The following is a 19,945-nucleotide window of genomic DNA, read 5'->3' as shown; positions in this document are numbered from 1 at the left end:
AGCAAATCAAGTCTAAACTTCCAGCTGTTGCACAGAAAAAAAATGAAAAAAAAATTCCTTCAGCAGAACATTATGCTAAATACATTCTTACTTAGCCAACACTTTTCCTCAAAGTGACTTCCATTGTTAAGATACTTACAATGATTTATCCATTTACACAGCTGGGCAATTTTACTGGAGCAATTTAGGGTAATACCTCGCTCAAGGGTACTACAGCAGAAGGTGGGATTCAAACTTGCGACCTTCAGAGTCAAAGGTGCCAGGTTCTATTCACTACGCTATCAGCTGCCACCTTCTAAAAGGTGGGAGTATGAAGCAATATTAGATAAGCCTGTAAGCATTTGTATATCGTACACACTGCAATAGATGACAAATGTGATGGTAAAAGGTTTACTAGAAGTGTGCAGAATTGTCTAAGCCACCAGAAACCCACAGAGCGTGCAGAAACATACTTGAACTCGGTTTCACCATAGATGCATCTCCAAACTTAGCAATAAGACTCCCAAGGACACATGAACATCAAGCTTGCTGAAGCTGACACACACACACACACACACACACACACACACACACACACACACACACACACACAGCACACAAATGCTTCAGGATTAAGCCACCAACATTTTTAGTGTCACCATGTGCTTCTCGTTCAGAGTCAAATCAATAGTTCTGCATGTTGAGGTCAAGAAACAGACAAAGTACCGGAAATCAGAACAAATGGGGTGGAAAACAACAGAAAGTTAAATGATGGATGGCATTTGATAACTAGAGCTAGATGAGTAATGTTGAGGGTGGGGAGAGACACTGGGTGTTTGCAAATGCTGACAGTCTGTGACTGACAGATGTCCCTTATAACAAGAAGGATCCACAGTGCAAGTGTCACAGAAGGTGAAAACTTCCATTTTGTCAGTACAGCAGCAACGTGCATCAGTGCATTGGCCTTTGGGTTTATATGAATGAGATTAATGGTCTAAAACTGCAAAGCAGAATGACCTTGTGCAACAAGGAAACTAAATTCTGCTTGTTGAACCGTGAATATTGAAAATACAAAACGGATGACAAACTAAGCAACGGAGAAGATGGCTATGACGTGGCACCATTTTCTTCAAAAACCTGATCTGAAAGTAGAGCGAGAAACTAAGGGAGCCTTCAACTGACTTGCACATACATATGCAATTTATTTTAAACAAATACATGCAACTTTACATATGAATTATACACATGCACATATATATAAATATGCATTTTCCTTCTCTCCATTAGTGATTTGCAGACACCATGATTTTAGACAGCCGCAGGATCGTGCAGGAAATGCAGGACAATAAGCACCTGATCAACAGCTGAGTTCAGCAATGGCAGTGACAGTAAAACTAAGTGCAATGTCTGCATGGTCCTCTTCAGAGAAACTCCTCTAAAGCTACGGACATCAAAAGTAAACCCTTCGCTCATCTCCATAAAAGTAAAACACTGTGAAGTGCGTTTTGGCTGTGTAATCGGTGGCATGGAGTGGCCTGAGGACCGCACACACTTCATTAACTCCTGCCAGCTCTGAGGCTCCATCCCATCCACATGATTTATTTCCTCTCTTTCGGCCTAATGGCAGCAGATGCCAGCATCTAGGTTTCATCTCCCTCACTAAAAAAAAAAAAAAAATGAACAAACAACAAATTAGCTTTGCTAAACAACTGAGCAGTGAATTAAACCACACCCACTGCAAATTTAAACCATCCAACTTGCTCCGCAAGCAAGCAGAAATTAAAATTACTCCTTTGTTGTGATGACAGGAACACAGGATTAATCCTAAGGCACCAAGTATGGCTCATCTGAACAACGGCACAACCCCAAATGCAGAGATTTCCTCTTCAAGGCACAAAAATTGGCACCCAAAGAGATAAGAGATGGATCATCCAGATTAACTACAAAAGTCCTTCGGGCATCATCTCCTTCCTCTGGTTTTCTCCAAACCAATGCGTTGACTGCAGCACAGAAGTATGCAATGTTTCAGACGACGACAGGAAAGGACCCATTTTCGGCAGGGTTATTTATCAGCAGGCCTTCCCAAACACTGCGCTGGCTAAGGCACCATATAGCAAGCATACGCTAGAGCGCTTACATTCTGTTCATGTTTATTCATTTCCAAGTACCGTAATTAATCCCTAAAAAAAATCCATGAGCCATTCAATGAGCGAGAGTACTGAAGAGACGACCATCAGCATTTTACCGCCCTGTGCAGCTCTGTAAACATTCCCAATGCCAAAATGGAAAACAAAGGCAATCAGCACTGCAGCAAACAAAAATACAATGTTGATACTTAAAAACAAGAGGCCGTGTGAGAGCATATGGGAGAGCAGAAAGAACTAAATGGATCAATCGGCAGGATTGGAGGCAAAATTAAAGTAAAAATGACACTCATTTAAACTGTTTTGCCAGGCTTAAAGATGTGCACTTATACATATTTATAAAAGCCCACACTCACCTTGAGGCAAAAAAAAAAAGCACCAGCAATGTCCCTTTATTCAACAAGCACGCAAAACGGAAACCTGGCGCTACAGCAAAGGAGCAGGAGCCAACAAGAGCCCCATAACCTCCACAGCTGTTCACTGTCACTACGGGAAGTCAATGGAGCCTTGAGAACTGGGATGCCTCCGCCACCAAGAATGAAGGTGAACAACACACCAAAGAGGACAAGGGTCAAAGTCTGCTACTAAGCACCCATGAGGAGGTGCTGGGGGGGTGGAACAAGATGGGACAAACAATGAGACAGTCCATTTGGTCATAATTTTCCATATTTCATTAGATACACAAAAATCTATCAAAATTAAAAAAAACTAAAGCCCAGGGGCATAAGAATACCAAGACAAGGGAGATGACTGGGGCAGAAGGTAGCATAGTGGTTAGAGTTGATGGCTTTGGACTCAGGACTTGCAGGTTCAAATCCCACCTTTTGCTGCAGTGCCCTTGAGCAAGGTACTTAGCCTAAATTGCTCCAGTAAAAACTACCCAGCTGTATGAAATGGGTTGATAAGTCGCTTTGGAGGAAAGCATCAACTGAAAGAATGTAAATTACTGACTGAAGGTATAAACCCAGTGATCATTTTTTAAATGAGCTCTTTTCTCAGCCGTTTTCAGTGCTGTGAGCTTGTTAACATGGGAGCCCAAATATGCACACTCAATACGTTTCCTCTCCCAAGGACAACAGAGCTGTGACGTTGGGGTTGGGGTCACTAATTAATCATTTTTGCAGCATATAAACCTAAAAAGGAATAGAGCATGACTGTAAAGGATAACACAGCTGTTCAATAATCTCCTCAAACCTTTTCAAAAGGATAATTAAATGGAATGTTTCTGATGAACACGAGAGGATGAGCATCCCAAACAAGATCCAGGAGATGGCTGTGACCCGCTCCAGGTTTGTCATCACATTGTACACGTGCCTCTCGTTTGCCTTGTAATTAGAGGTAATCAGTGATTAATGTGTTGGAAGCAGCTTTTGTGAGAATACGCCAACCCTCCAAGGCTATTTTCAGTGGCTCAGACAGACATTTGTATCTCTGCTAAAGAGATAACCAAGGACACCATTACGCTGTAGGAAGTGTACCCTCTAGCTTGTCCCTTTGTTTTTATGAGATGAATTTGCAGGCCTTGTGTTGAACAAAGCAAGCTGGTTAATAGAGAATATTCAACTATATATTTAATAATAATCTTCAATAGAACATATTCTTATTCATCTGTCACATTTCAAATTGAATTCAGTAGGATAATTTATTATTTTACGGTGAAATTTTGTTTAGCTGACAGGTTGTTTAATGACTAGTAAAATTCGTACATTTCAACTCGCTGCTGAACAGTCTCAGACATTCAATCCATGTACACCTTGGTCACAACAGCCCCATATCAGTCTAAAGAGGTAGGAACAGTGATGGTAGCAAAGAGCGTTTTGGAACAAATGAACTGAGGTGGTAGCAATGTAACGATTAGAAAATTTAAATATATTTAGTATAAGCTCAAGTATAAACTTTCCTACTTGAAATGGCTGATGGAAAAAATGGACAGATGTCAGCAAGCAGTGACCTCTGGTTTCTGGCAAGATAAAGTGTGCAATGTTAACATGTGGGATGCTGTCATGGTAGCAGTCTGGACAGCTGGGCTGCAGTACATTGATGTGTCCCATGCATGGAGTAGGACAAGTACTGTACTCTCCCTCCACCAAAAGACATGCAAGCAGCCACGTGACAGAATTACCAGTTAAAGCGCCAGGCCAAAGGTTCTCACAAACATATCACGAAGAGTTGTAGGGGAACTCCTTCAACCACAGCATTCCATCATTGTGTGAATTTTGGTCATAATGCGGGATATTGGGGGGCGGGGGGTAACTCACAGGACCGACAGAAGTGTCGCCCTCCACGCACACCACAAAAAGACAGTGCTTCATGCAGAGTCCCTTAAAGGTCATGCTGCCAACTGAGGATCTTGTACAGACCAGTTTTGGGACAGAGTGCTAAAGCTTTGACAGTGATACACCACACGATGACACACTCAGCTTTGCGATCAATCCCTTCAACCTGGACAGGTGCCCGTCCACTTAATGAATGTCTATGAATGAATGAAAGCAGGATTCAGAGTTGCTCTTCTCCCAAAACTGGCACCCAGGAAATCTCTTTCTGTGGGTAATTGTTCATCGAGATCCGGGCACCGCAGTAAGATTAGGGCACCGAACAAGAGCCGATTAAACTGAAAGGACTGATTAGCATGATGAAGTGGCGTGGTTCTCACGTAAAACAATCAGGTGATTATGAACACAGGATTTGTACATGTTGCACAATTTTATATCCTGTGCCACAGAGTAAGTATTGGGGACTGTTGCAATGGTAGAGAGAAAAACCAACAAACCCATTTTGGCTCTCAGGAAGGACAGACATGGTGTTGAGGTAGATGGCAGCACCACCACTGACCAAGACTGTAAAAGGCAGCCTGTTTTCAAGCACCTGCTGAAGTGGTCCGATGTCCATCACCCTTCGCCTACCTCCACCCCCTTTCCAAAAGAGTTTGTCGATTGGCTCACAGCTGCACCCCCACACACAAGCTCTAGAAGTGCACAGCCCAGAATTCTAAGCAGTACACACAATGTCTCTCTCAGGACCCTGTTAGTATAGCTGTCTTCTTCTGTAAGTGCACTGCAGGTCCAAGAGACCGTGTCAATTTCACTTCGAACTTCATTTAACTACCAGCGACCACTTTAATTGATTGGCTCATTAGAATTCCAATACAGCCAATACTGCTGGCATATCACTGTGACATTGAGCATGTCCAAAGCACACCTGCGGCCACACCAGGCTCAGAAAGAGCATGGTTAGTGCTGCAGAAACTTTCCAGGAATACATGCATTTTACATATATCCATACACACTTCATAAAGAATTAGCATATTATTAATTTTAAATAATTGATTTAACAGTTTCAAGAAAGATTGATTTTAGCAATTATGTTTAAGTATTTTTCTATAAGATAGAACACTAAGATTGCCTTTGGGTTTTGAAAAATAAACTGCTTGAAAAAATAAACTGCAAAGTTTATTTTTAAACTTTGTGCTAATGGCTATAATCCCTCAGCTAACTCTGCTACCAAATCTTTACTCGCCCGCAAACACAAAAACCATCCCATCATAGTCTGTACATACATTTTAACATTTAAATTATGTTCAGCCAATTATATTCTTACCCCTTTATTTGTTACTCTGTTCTCTTGTACTGAGTGAGGGAAGTCTCCATCCTAATATAAAAACCACTTGTGATTACTTTGGCTGAAACTATGGTTAAGGAAGTATCTTTACCTGAAATCCCTTCTAATACCCAGAACAATGCTGGCAAAGAAGATATAAAATAGGTTCCTCTGTACTTGTTGGACATACATTCCCAGATTAACATCACTAGGTAAGCTTACAGAAGTACCAAATTCTCCCAAAGCGATAAGCAGCAGAGGCTGGTGAGCTGCTGCAGCGACAAGGCTAGACTGAGAGCAGGCTGGACACAAACTAAGATAAGAACAGCCAATACAACAATTATCCGCACAACTAAAGAGCCCAAAACATCATCCCTGCCCTATTTATACATGCAAGGCCCAAGAGCACACCTCTGCTTGAAGACAAAAAATTCAGAACAACCTTGGGAGCTGTCCTAACACTTGCTTGTTTTCCAACAAGATCTTTTACGCTGCATCTATTGACCACAGCACTAGGATCGCTCACCTTTGAGAAAGCATTAAATAGCAGTGAGTCCAGAATAAGCGTAACACTCAGTCTGCTCAAACGCCTCCCAATTCGGAGCACATAAGCAGCCAGGTGAAAACCAGAAACCTAAATGTTGTCTTGCGTTACAAGGAGTATAAGCAACCTTTATGTGAGGGAGTGATGCAATGTGATGTAGTGGAGTACAAAGATGCAGTGCTGGTTGGTATATGAATTGTGGCTCAGACTGTAAAAAAAGAGTCAATATCCAAGCAAAGAAAACGATCATTTCATAAAGCAGTGCAGTGGCTAGAGATGCCACCTTCCACTTTAAGCACCCAGGTTCAAGTCTCACTTCCTGCTGTAGTATCCTTCAGGAAGGTACATACCTTACATTTCTCCAGTAAAAGTTACCCAGCTGTATTACGAGTAAATCATTCTAAGTACCTAAAAAGTCTAAGCTGCTTTGGAGAAAAGCATCGCTAAAAGAAACAAGTATAAATGTGTACGTAGGTTATTTTTCTGGTTCTAATGTTCTGGAGTTATTGTTCTGGAGATAATCAAATGAATGAATAAATGATAGATGTATTACAGCAGACCATGATTAATGAAGAACATACATACTTCAGGAAATGCTAGGTCTCCATAACATGTGCTCATATCTAAGGCAGCAAACATCCCAGATACAACCACTCTTTGGAATCAAACATATTCAATGCACTTATGAGTTAATTGCATTCTCTGTAAACTTTACATATGTTTACTATGAATATTTATAAGCCACAGAAAAATTCCTCCCTACTAACTTCAACTTAGTGCTTGCAGCTACCTGCAGCTTAAATCTGTCCCAGTGGATCCACCAAAATTTAAAGGGTGTACAGACAAGATCTGTGTACATAATGAAACTTCTGTTATTGCAATCTTACAGTTAAGGCACTGCTGCACGGATAGTTGGCAAATCTGATGTAACCTAGTGTGTACAATGTGTAAATGCGTGATGGTAAACACGGCCAAGGACAAGTACTCCCTCCCTCATTACCAATAATTCTCAGATCGCCGCCCAAAACAGAGAGAGAGGAAAACAGCAGTAGTAAAGGCAGCAAGACTCACAAGAGCATAACACACACATACATACACACACACACACACTTTTAAACAAATGCATGCACACACACACACACACACACACACACAAACACAGGCAGAAACATATTTAAAACCAGAGGCGGACAGGGGTAAATGTTGGGAACTAACATGTCAGTCAGGAAGACAGAAAAAAGACAGGGGTGAGGGGGATTAAGGAAGAGTGAACTTGAACAAGACTCACCAGTGAGGACAGCCTTGGCTGATGGGTCTGCCAGGTCCAGCGCGGACTTTCCGTCGGTGTTGCGGATGTTGGGGTCGGCACCGTGCTGGAGCAGGACTGTGCAAGGGAAACACAGGCAGTACCTCAGCTCAGGCAAACAGAGACACAGGCTTCCGCCACCACTGCCTGCGAGCGCACTGCGAGCCATGGCACGCGCACACACACAAACACACACGCATCACGTCAGCCAACGCACACAAACACCACTACACGGCAGAGCAGCTGGAGAAGCCATGTTATTCCAGGCAGGAGCATGTGACCAGGATCGCAGGTATGAGAGTGGAATATCAAAGCGTGCTTGCTCTCCTCCCTCTCTCCCTGTCCCCTACCGAGGGGGGGAGTGCTTTTCAAACCCTCTCTGGCTAGCGAGTGAACGAATGAATGTCAGCAAGAGACACAGCACCTACAACCAACTGTCCCTGAACTGTCTCTGCACTCCTTGTCTCCACAAACACACACACTCAAACACACCTCCTCCTCTCTCTCTCTCTCTCCCTCTCTCTCTCCCTGCTGTTTCTTTCACACTCCTGATCACCAGAGCGCCAGTTCAGTTTAGATCCATGCAATAAATGAATGGAACTGAAGCCCTTTCTGCCTATAGAAGCATCACGGTGAGGCTACTAAAGGGGACTAGTGGCCAAAAAACACATACAGTGACCACCATCCCAAAGGGAACAATAGCTCATACTCTTTTGACACACACTTATACACAGGCAACTTGCAACATGCCAGCTCTTAACATGCATACGGTGCCCAATATGGACTGCCAGCCAGGTGCAGCGAGGGGTAACTGGTCCCTGCAAACCATCTCTCTCCAAAAATGAGGAAGAAATACCAACCTCAGAGAGCTTGTTGTGAGGAAAAGAAATAAATGGGTAAGGGAGCAAAAAGTGTTATGTGTAACACCGCATTTAGACACCTCAGTACTCTGCCCTGTTCACCACCAGATTTAAAATAAATGCTAGTTACAACCGTCTGAAAGATATTAGCATACGTGAAAGAACCACAGATTTTTCCAGTATTTCTCAGCTCTCTTGCTGCCGACAGTTCTCACATCGATCAGAAGTCAAACGTCGCCTCACCATGAGCTGCATCCATAACCCATCCAGTCCTCCCTAAGAGTCTGCTCCCTCCCCCCCGCTCTCTACCCTGTTCCCATGGTGCACAGGGAAGCAGCAGCAGCGGGGTGCTAACATGCATGCCAAACGATGAATGAGGGCCGGGTGTTCAGAATTCTTGGGAGCAGGAAGCGAAGAGCTACCGCAACTCTGGAGCACTGGTGAGGCCAAAAAGCAGGGAAATGGGAACACCGAGGGATGCACCCGCTAGCAATGGGGCTCCCTGTGCAGGTGCACATCACGCAGCAGGTGGTAAAGGCGCACCGTGGGGAACTTGGGGGTTCGGTAATTAGATGCTGTGATGAGAGAGGGCAGGGAGCTGTGGTTATTAGCAGGCATTAAGCAGAGGAGATTAATACAAACTGCCCTGTGAGGGTACGTATGGCACAGAGAGGAATAGGTTTCACCGTGTCAGCCCCTGTGTTCTGCTAGAGCAGAATCACACTGTCGCTGGCAAGCAGGGGATGCTTCATTAATGAGCAACATTAAACATTGTTCTAAGGCATCCTATTCCCAGCTGGCTGCAGGAAACATCACAACCAGCAGGAAGTTGCCCGCCGTCTGTGCTACTTGACTACGTGGAAAACAGAAGACGACAAGTGACAACACAGCATCAAGGCAGACTGACAACACTTGCCAATGAGGTTCAAAGGTCAGCTCTGCCCCTCAGTCATGCCTGAGATACAGGAGGTACAGAAGCAGCACCCCCACAATATATAAACCGTAAGCCTGCACTATATAAAAATATAAACAGTAATTCTAAAATGTAGCATTTATCTGAAACTGTCCAATAGTACTTACAATTTTACTGAACCAATTCTTTAAATTTCTCTGGAGTATAACAGTGTTTCTCTTTTTTGAAAACTGCTGCAGAAGTGGGAGGCAGCTTTGCAAGAAAGTCTGGAACAGCTGGCCATCATTCAAAAATGTCTAATAAAAACAAGTCACTGGAAGACAGGGAAAAATGTCTCCCCAAGGGGAATGAATGCTCACGTTCCTTCACAACAAGGCCATTGAGAGAGCCGAAGACGGAGAAACGTATGTTTAAATTTTCTGCCCTCAAATGGATGCCATTCACACTTACTGCATAACGGTAGTATTTTTATTTTATACAAATGAAGATCCATATCTTCTGTCAACTTAAGGTGTCATGCTGCCACTTCTGCGAAGTTTACTAACCTTGCAATACTGTCTAAAGCTGGTAACCAACAAAAGACAGGCTGAGCTCAAAACTGCATGAGAAAGTAAGGCTAGGCAAGATTTTACTAATCAGCCTTACAAAATAAATTACACACAAAATACTAATTTTGCAGTAGATAACTAAACACAAAGTCTACTCTTCTGTTAACCTAAACTAGCAGCTATTCCCTCCAAAACACTGTAAACCAAGAGTCATCTGAATGCAGTATTCATTTTGTACCTGGTTGTGAGCAGATTTGGTGGTTTTCTTGAGACCATCTGCCAAGCTTCAACTGTCACATCTAAAGCACGACTTGTGCCAAAAACAAAATTTGTAGTCATTTAAAAGTCTGTTAGTAGCCTTTATGCAGCTACGCCAGTAATGTATGTAAATGTTTGAGTAAAAAAATTATAGGAAGTTGATTAGAAATCGTTGATATTCTGAGTTTTATGCAGCTACTCGTGTGATGAACATGTGCACATGAGGGAAAGAAACCGTACTTAAGAATCACATCTGTAACTATGTCTTTCTCCTAATGTAATGCATAAATTCTGTTTTCTATGAGGTGTACGTTGCTTTGGAGAAAAGCATCTGCTAAATGAGTAAATTAAATCTGACTGTATACATCTTTTTGACAAGAGTTCCTTAAGCTTACTTCTCAGACCAAAATAGTAAATATCAGCTATTCACACCACCTCTTAGAGACACATGCTTTATGTCTGAGCAGAATGGATTTTGAGCAACAATGAGATGCTGACACTCTTGAAAAGATGGGTTATGGCACATTGTACCATGTTCTTGCTGCCAAGAGCTGCATAACATGGCTCTACAACAGTACCAGCATAATGAGAGGCCAAGTTCACAAGCACACCTGCTGTGCTGTACGCATAAAGTCTATTAGAGACAGAACCTATTTATCATTTGAGAAACCGAAACCAAGCTAGCTCATTCATGGTATCTTTTTTATAAATATTGTCAATAATTTGGTGCTCACTGCTTGCTGTTCTTCACAGGCAGAAACAGATACATTACCTGGGTCCTGAAAGCTTTCCTGACAGCAGTTGTACCCTGGCACAGGGTACCAGCACACTGGCTAATGATACTGGGAGTGGAAACATGCACGTTGCAGGTTCAATTCCCAGGACTACTGCGGTTCATACTTTAGATATGATATTAACGTCAGACAACAAGCACTGTTAGTCTCTCGTCTGCAATCCAGATCAAATTAACTGAATTACTGACACATTACAACAGGACAAAGTCGTTTTAAAAGCACCATTGCATTCCTCCATCTATGAAGGGGTAGAGATGGAAACAGAAGGGCCATAAGTGACTACTAATCTCTTCCTATGATGCCCTGAGCCATATGTGAGCTAAACAGAAGTGTTGACTTCCCTCAGGGTGACCATTTCAGACCACCCCATTGGCTGTGTTCCCTTTGAAACCAAACTGTTTAACCTTTCACCACAGCTTTGTGTTGATCCTGAATGGCATCGGTAGAGTATCCACATAAACTGGTTAAACTCGTAAACTTCTGAGTGCTCTTGAATAAAGTAGTCTAAGAGGTTTTGCATTTATTCATTTAGCTGATGCTTTTCTCCAAAGCAACTTACAATGTTAAGCTACTTCCAAATATTTACACATTTACACAGCTGGAGCAATTTAGGGTAGGTACTTTGCACAAAGAAACTATAGCTGGAGGTGGAATTTTAACATGTAAACCTTTGGGTCCAAAGGCAGCAGCTACCAGCAAGGCCTAGTATTTCCTCAGCAGGGCCCACCTCAGAGTGACTGGTCAATTGGAACTGGCACAGCAGGGGGCAAACTGGGCTTCCAAGACTAAGCTCCACAAACATGAAACAAATTGCAAAAACCATCACCTAACTTTCACACCTGTTGTGTTAGTAAATGACAGCTGGTGGCAAAGTGGTAAGAGCAGCTTATTTTCGTTCTCGTGGGGAATGCCAGTGTAAGCACAACACAAAAAACAACATGGGTCACTTATGGTATTTTCTGTTCCAACAGTAGCCCTGGTACACACTCATGTTAACTCAGTGATTATTACAGCCTGAAAAATGGTGGCGGCACCGTGGCACAGCAAGTAGCGCTGCTATCTCTCAGTACCTGGGTAGTACAAGAGGACATGGGTGTGTCCCGCAGTCTGTGTGGAGTTTGCACGTTCTCCCTGTATTTACATGAGTTTCCTCCCACAACCCAAAGACACACTTTCAAGTGAACTGCTGATTAAAATTGTTCAGTGTGAGTGAGTGAAAGTGTGTTTCACTGGTATATCTGTGAATGACTCACTATAAGTAGTGAGTATCTAGCATTGTGAGTCACTTTGGGTGAATAAGGTGTGGGCTGGTATTATTACAATATTCACTAAGTCGCTTTGGGGAAATCTGCTAAGTGGAAAAAAATATAAAAAGCAGCTAGAATGACCTTTTAGTGACATTTTATACTAACACCGTACCAGGCTGACATCAGACCTTTCGTCACCAACGGCAAACAATGATAGGAAGTAGCTTTTCTTAGACGATGTTCAACTAAGGATGTAACACAAAATTTTTACATTAAGTTTTCTGACATCACACTACAGTTGCATCCAGTTAACATATTCACCCTCTTTAGCACTCAGTTCTGTGAAGGTAGGCTCCCTTATTTCCACCTGGTTTAGCATGGAGAGTGAGGTTCTAAGCATAGTCAAGTCAAAATGTAGGAACTAGATGTGACTGAGAACAACCCCTGCAGTGACATCTTCCCTCACCTGCTTTCTCATCCCCTCCCCTAAAAGACCCATGACCCAACTGACTGCATGATTCAGAGCATAACAGGCATGGGTGAGTGCAACCTTGGGTGTGAATCACATTTCAGGGGTGCTGGCCATGCCTTGCTCAAACTGGTATAATTAATATGGAGCGAAAGGAAAGATGAGCAATCATTAGACAGTGATTGCTCTCCTCGGTGAGTCCAGGTACCATTACAAAATCAGCAGCTAAAAATCTTGGCAAAAATCCTGCAGGACAGCTTGTTTACAATGCTCTCCACATCCTAGCCCAGCACTGAGAACTAGAATATAACAGCAAGATGCTAAAACAACACGCCAAGTGGAAACTCAGCACAGAACTATCCACATTACCTTTAATTAGACCAGACCGTATGGCCTGCTGATACAACAAGATCTCATTAACCTAAAGAAATATATATAATTTCATTAGTTCTACAATCAATTGCTTTATTTCAAAAGCTGCTTAAGCATCCTCATATGCACAGAACAAAGGCCAGGCCATGAGTTTAATCAGTCTCAACTATATTTCTCTCATTTTAGACTGACTATTTCATTACTAGGTGGAGGAGAAGAGTCCTTAAAGCCCCCGCTTTTATGGGCAACAGCAGCAATGTGTGTCCATTTTCCCTTAGCTCTCTTTTGACAAATGCAGGAAGTCTGAAGCCGTTTCATCTTTGCCGCTTTAAATCAACTGTATAAAATAGGGTACACCACACCCACTCTTCTGACATCACCATAATGGAGATTTATAGGCCATTTTCTTTCATGCGACACAGAAATAATTATTTTTTATGTGTTAGAAATTGTTCATAGATTTTTTCATCCTCTCCAAATCAATAACACCATCTTGGTTTTAAATTTAGGTAAACATTAAAATGTAGGCAATAACAGAAAATGGGGACATTTTTAGACACAGAAAGCCTGTTCTATGTTAACGCATGAAATTACATCATTTACCAGTACTAGCTAATCTGAGAAAGGATTCTTTACCCTAAAATCACAAATATTGACTTTACATATCAAAAATGAAACTGACATACACAAATTACAAAAATAGTTTAAGTATCAGAAAATTCAAACAAGGTTACGATCTTGCAAACCATTCTTAAGGTTAACCTCTTTTGCAAATGTGCACAAAAAAACATTTTAGGTGATTAAAAAAAATGTGGCTGCTGACACTCAGTAGGAAGAAACAAATCTATTAAGACTTCCACTTCCTCCCTGAATTTAGTCTGCAAGCATCAGCTGCAGCGCGGGGAAGATAGAAGAGATGCTGCTTATCTCCCCTTTAATTAAAATTTCTGCCGCATAATTGGATTATAAATAAAGGGAATGCACAGGCATACCAAAACGTGGGGATCTGAAAAAGCATGATAACAGAATTCACTGTTGCAGAAACAACCTTATATAACCAGAGCAGCTTGTTAGACAAAGGTAATTCTAAGTAATGCCTCTACACAATGCACTTTCCCCAGCTATGAAATAACTACTGTTGAGGAGGAGGCAAAAAACACCATCAATGTCAACCCTGCAGAGTTTCACGGTCAGCCTATCACAAAAAGTCTTTCCATGTCAAACCACTTCAAAAGAATGTTTTTTTTCCCCCAGTGAAGTTAAAAGCAAATCACAAAATGCAAACAGTTTCAGGCTGTCCATTGCAGAACACCGCAAAGAGCTGCCACAGTGAGTAGTGTTGGGGAGGGTAAATTATTTCCAAATTCATATTATTCATAAATACAGGCTATTCCTGAATAATCATTTAAGGCCATTTCAAGAGAAACACATTCAAATCGCTAAAAACAACAAATTGGAAAAAAGTCACAGTTAACCCATTTGTGAAAAGTGAGACATGCAGAAGGAATGTCCATAATGTGTCACAGATACCTCTAAAGGACGACATCCCAGAGGTGTGGGGTGGGGTTTAATGACTGGTTACAGCAGCACAGGGAGGCTAATGCAGATTAGGAAATTTGCTTATTTAGCTTGTTCATTGGAAAATAATTCCCCACGTGCTTGTGAACACCACATCTTATTGTCCCTGAAACATTAAAGAAAATCATAAAGGACAACACCCAGGGTTTCAATGGCAACGTAATCTTATTCCAGTGCAGGGGAGTGGTGAATTCAGTGAGGGCAATTCACAAGGCTGCTATACGAGCGCCTCCTACGGGGCTGTCACACACCTGCAAGTTACCAGCTAGTGGCAGTCAGTTGCACATATCCCGCCATCAGCAAATTTTCTCATGCATAGCACTGTTTATAGTCATTAATTTGGGCATTTGTACCAGATCTGATACACTGGCTCCTTTAGTTGTCAAGTTACAAGTTTCCAACCCAAACATTTCTTCCAATTTTTCTTAACAATAAAAAACACCTTTCCTTCAGTAACCTGACTCAACCTTTGTTTATGCACCAAACCAATAGTTGGCAGTAAAACGCACTCATAGAGAACAGGGGTGGGGGAGCATTGAATTCAGCTTACTCTGTGTTCACAGCTTGCATCTGGATTCATGAGGGTTAAAATTCTAGCAGCACCATTGAAAAGAGCGATATTGTTATCAGGGAGATATGAGCAGATAATTTAAATGTGCTGAAAAGATTAAGAATGTTGCACATACTCTAACTGGTCAGCAACTGGCAACAAACAGTAGCTTGGCAACACAATTTAAGCAATTTTAAATAACCAATAAAATAAAAATATTTACAGATGTTTATTGCAGTTATAGCCAATGTTTTTTATTCTAAACAGCAAATAAACTGCACTATTAAACTTTCTGGATAACTTGGGACTTGAGGGTAAAGAAGACTTTGGAGTTAAACAGAATGAGATTTGAACCTAACTGATAAAGGTTGAAAAGAGTGTTTTGAATTGCTAAAGGGCACAATTCAACTGGGGGTGGGGGACACACAACATGGAACCAAGTATTAGCTTTTAGAGGAGAAAGGTCTTACCAATGCACACATCAATTTTTCCCTTGATGGCTGCCTCGTGTAGAGGTGTGTAGTTCCAGTTGTCACGGGCGTTGGGGTCCGCACCCTGGCAGAGCAGTAGGCCCACAACCTCAGCATGGCCAAATGAGCAGGCGTTATGCAAGGGGATCAGACCCCCATCATCCCGCGCATGCACATTGGCACCTGTCTGGAGAAGGTGCTCTACGACGTCCTTCCTGCCAAAGCCTGTGGAGGTGGAGCCAAACCATCACTGTGGCACCAACACAAACCATGGTCTTCCCAAAGTTAACTACAATGGCAATATCCATAATCATCACAAGCACATTTAACAAGAAAAACTATGTGAACAGCAATACGGCAGCGCAGCAAACAGCGCTGCTGCCTCACTGCACCTCCCAGGCTCGATCCCTGCTCAGTCTGTGTGATGTCTCTGTTTCCTCCCACGGTTCAGTGACATGCAGTTCAGGGGGACTAGTGACCCCAAGTTGTCCACAGTGTGTGAATGGGTGAGTGCGTGTCTGGCTACCCAGCAATGGACTGGCGTCCTGTTCAGAGTGGACCCCCCGTGCTTCTGGAATAGGCTTCGGTTTACCGCAACCCTGCTCAGGACAAATGGTTACTGAAACTGGATGGATGAAAAACTAATAGTGACAAAATTAAAGGTGAAATAACAGATATACATCAAAAATTAAGCGTTTTTCTTTTTTTCTTAAGCAGTTAGAATCAGTTGTACAGGCTGCAAGTGCCTCAAACTTATTTTGGAAAGTCTGGGAGAGGATGTGATGAATGCCAACATATCAGACTTTCTGAGATTGCTGTAGCCCTCAAGAGGACCAGCAGGTGTCAAAGGTTAAAATCCTACTGACCAAGGAAACTTATTTTAAGACCATGAACAAATTTTAATACCATATATGACAAGTTTTCCACCCCTCCCCCCACAAACTATGCTATCCTTACACAAGAGTAAATCAGAGGGATATAACATTTAAATTCTGCAGAAAAATACCTACAGGCATTCTTTATCTTTTCTTGGACAGTTTATTTCTATCTGCAGATCAATACCAACTTTAATGCACTGCTAAATTATTAATTTTAGTATGCATGACAGACAAAAAACACACAAAAGTGCCAGTCTTCCACTTATGGATGTGTCCTGTGCCAAAAATGGAGACAAAAATATACCGGCAAAAAATACATAAAGATTTAACATCAAAAGGGCTGTTAAGTAAATCTTAAATTGTTTACTATAAATTTATTACTTAGCTTTTTCTGGCACTCAAATCCCAAGTTACATAGTACATACGATAGAAAACATCCAAATATGAAAAATGACCAAAAAATACAGAGCTTTGCCCTAAATGTAATTGTGACATTGCGCATTAATAAAATTAATCAGGTGGGACAGCTGGTAACATAGTGGTTAGAGCTGCTGCCTTTGGACCCAAAGGTTGTAGGTTCGATCCCCCATCCCTTACCTAAATTACTCCAGTAAAATTACCCAGTTTTAGAAATGGGTAAATAATTGTAACCTTAACATTGTAAGCTGCTTTGGAGAAAGTATCAGCTAAATGAATAAATGTAATCGTTGCTAGTAGATTAGTGGAAACTAATTAGTACATTTTCAAAAAATGTAAAGGAAACCTCCAGAAACTAAGGCATGGCTGGCAACTTAAAGTTTAAATGGCCATTCATTCATTTTTTGCGATTCCACCGTGGTTATTACATATCAACACTAAAATCCAGGGGCGCCTTAAGTTGAACTATTTTTTTGGGGGGGGGCTGAAAACTATGAACAACAACGGGAAGCGAGTTACAAACAAATACTCGTTTCGTTTGTTCTCATTGATTCAACACCCATGATTTAAAATGTACATAGTTGCGCGTTAAATAACTGCGAGTTCACACTGACTAAGTCTAAGTTAGTCTAAAGGGGCCCGTTCGGTAGGTACCAAATACCTGAGCAAATTCTTAAACTGTTAATAAAGCAAGAGGAACACTGTGTTCAATGGTTGCCCCTCGACTCGCCAAACGTTTGTACTTAGTACTTATTCTTATCTTAAGCTTGTTGGAAACGCTGTTCTGTTGCCCGTTCCATGATAATTCTAAGCAACCACAACAATAAACTGCGTCGCTGCTCCGAATTCCTTCTCGAACGGCCTTCATTTGTTGTTCGCCCTGAAAACAATCCGTTTTCAATCCGTGTTTCCACCGCGGCAAACTGACCCCCGGCGCACCCCGGGGCCCGGCGACGGCCGAGGAGCGTCTCGCATTCATTGTACGGCCTTGTTGCTCCGCTCCTGCAAGAAGGAAAGCGCACGGATCCGGGATCGGCGGCGGCGACACCGACCTGCGGCGAAGTGAAGCGGCGTGGACTTGCGGCCCGCCATGTCCTTGGCGTTCACGTTCCCCGAATCCACCAGCCTCTTCACCCGCGACACGTCCCCATTGCGACAGGCCTCGAACAGCTCCCGAAAAGCCCCGACACTCCCGCAGCCGCCGCCCCCAGGACTGGCGCTGCCTGAATCGGGGCTGGAGCCGCCGCTGCTGCCCCCGCCGGTCGTAGTGGAGCTGGTGCTGCTGCTGCTGCTGCTAAGGGCCGGAGCGGGGAGGTCGGGGGAGGCCGGGGTTACCTCCGGATCCCCGCTACACTCCTGCTCGGCGCCCGCCGGAGCCAAAACTGCGGCGCCCACTGGCCCCGGGGGAGAGCCCGGAGGAGTAAGAGAAAGAGAAGCGTTCCGTGGAGGTGAAGACAGGCTCTGCTGTTGCTGCTGAGACGAGCGACGAGACGCCGCCATTTTCACAACAATCCCTCTGGCAACAAAAACAGCCCTACAGAACTTCCGGAAAATGGCCGCGCTTCCGGTCTTCTCCCCTTTCGCAAACAATGGCATTTAATTATTAATAACTATACGACACTGCCACCTGTACTTCTGGAGACTTCCGTAGTCCGACTTGCAAAAAACCAGTTTTTCACGGACCATTTTATAAATAGCCGCGGGCTGCGACCGTTAAACGGTTTGCCTGGGAAAAGATCTGACACAATCACAAATCCTTGATTTTTCGTCAAGGGATTTCTCTAAATGAAGAAAGATATGCATATGGCTGATTTGGTGCAAGCACGGTGACAAATTCCCACACAACCTCTGTTTTCACCTCTTGGATACAGTAAAACATTTGTCTCCTACACAGGAATTCACTGGGCATTCTGACAGTGCTTTGCAAGGAAAGTGCTCATGCTGTCTGTTACACTGAATAAGGAGTTTTGCTTAGTCCTCCCTTGGGATTAACCACAAGCGAATCCTGTTGAAGTAAATAAAGAATTGTTTATGCAGGTGGAGTTCATGCACTGGGCCCCCAATCTGATATATTTCTGTATTGTCACACCCTCAGAGGTGCTACATTGGGTGTAAACATTGTGAGCAACTGAGATGGTTTCTGTTTGCTTTAGAGGGTGCATCAAAGATGGACTCTGTGTGAGGTACCATTTCACTCCATAGTTATATTCTTTTTTTTTTTCTGTGTTTGCTTTTAGTTTTTGCTCCACACCAGGTGTTTTTAGCCAGTGCAGTATACACAGCTTACCCTTTACCCATTTAGCTATTTATTCAGCTGGATACTGTATTCTGGAGCAGTGTTTCTGTTTCTGCTCACCGTGTTTCTTCTAGAACAAGGATTGAATTTATTAGCATTAACAACTGAAATCATTATTAAACCTTTCATTTGCGCAGATGTCTTGTGGTTCGTTCCCAAAAATCATCGTTTTATGACACGGTTTAGGTGACATTCAGAGGAAGCAGAAGAAAAGGTGGACTGGCAGAGAGCTACTGAAGATGTGAAGGTTCTCGGTTGAAATTGCGGTTGACTGGCACTGCTGCTGTCAGGATTAACTAACTTAGTCTGCATTGTGTGTTACACGATTTAGCCCGATTTTGGTGTTCCGCACAAGCTTTTAATGTAAAAGTGAGTTCCTTGTAAGAAGTTGCTTTACCGCTATCGTCTTGCAATGTAAGAGGCCCCAAAATTTAATGACTGTTTTTCCTATGGGATCATAGCGATAGACTCACCATTAATTTCAAATGTTCAACATTATTAGTCCCAGTGGGTAGCATAGCAGAGTTAGAGTTGTTGCCTTAAACTTGAAGGACGCGGGTCCAAATCCTATTCCCCCCTTAAACCAGGTATTTACATTTATTCATTTAACCGATCCTTTCCTCCAAGGTGAATTACAGTATCAAGCTACTTACAACTATTTGCCCATTTATACAGCTAGATAATTTTTACTGGAGCAATTTAGAGTAAGTACCTTGCTTAAGGGT

At 42.6% G+C, this 19,945-nt stretch overlaps 1 protein-coding gene across 4 annotated transcripts in view; it reads right to left on the bottom strand.

The window, feature by feature from the left end:
* Window positions 1–18,821, bottom strand: part of tnksa (tankyrase, TRF1-interacting ankyrin-related ADP-ribose polymerase a) — a 50,505-nt gene extending 31,684 nt beyond the window's left edge. For all 4 annotated transcript variants that reach the window (XM_029252770.1, XM_029252771.1, XM_029252772.1 and 1 more), the window contains exons 1-3: window positions 17,977–18,821; window positions 15,630–15,854; window positions 7,553–7,648 (exon numbers count right to left, since the gene is read on the bottom strand). In XM_029252770.1, coding sequence (XP_029108603.1) covers window positions 7,553–7,648; window positions 15,630–15,854; window positions 17,977–18,520 — 865 coding nt within the window. In that variant the 5' untranslated portion in view covers window positions 18,521–18,821. The remainder of the gene's footprint in view (window positions 1–7,552; window positions 7,649–15,629; window positions 15,855–17,976) is intronic.
* Between the last annotated feature and the right edge of the window lie 1,124 nt (window positions 18,822–19,945).

This window comes from Scleropages formosus, chromosome 6, assembly GCF_900964775.1.
Source record: "Scleropages formosus chromosome 6, fSclFor1.1, whole genome shotgun sequence".
Taxonomy (NCBI): domain Eukaryota; kingdom Metazoa; phylum Chordata; class Actinopteri; order Osteoglossiformes; family Osteoglossidae; genus Scleropages; species Scleropages formosus.
The sequence above is the reverse complement of the archived record's forward strand: the minus strand, read 5'-3'. Positions and strand labels throughout refer to the sequence as shown.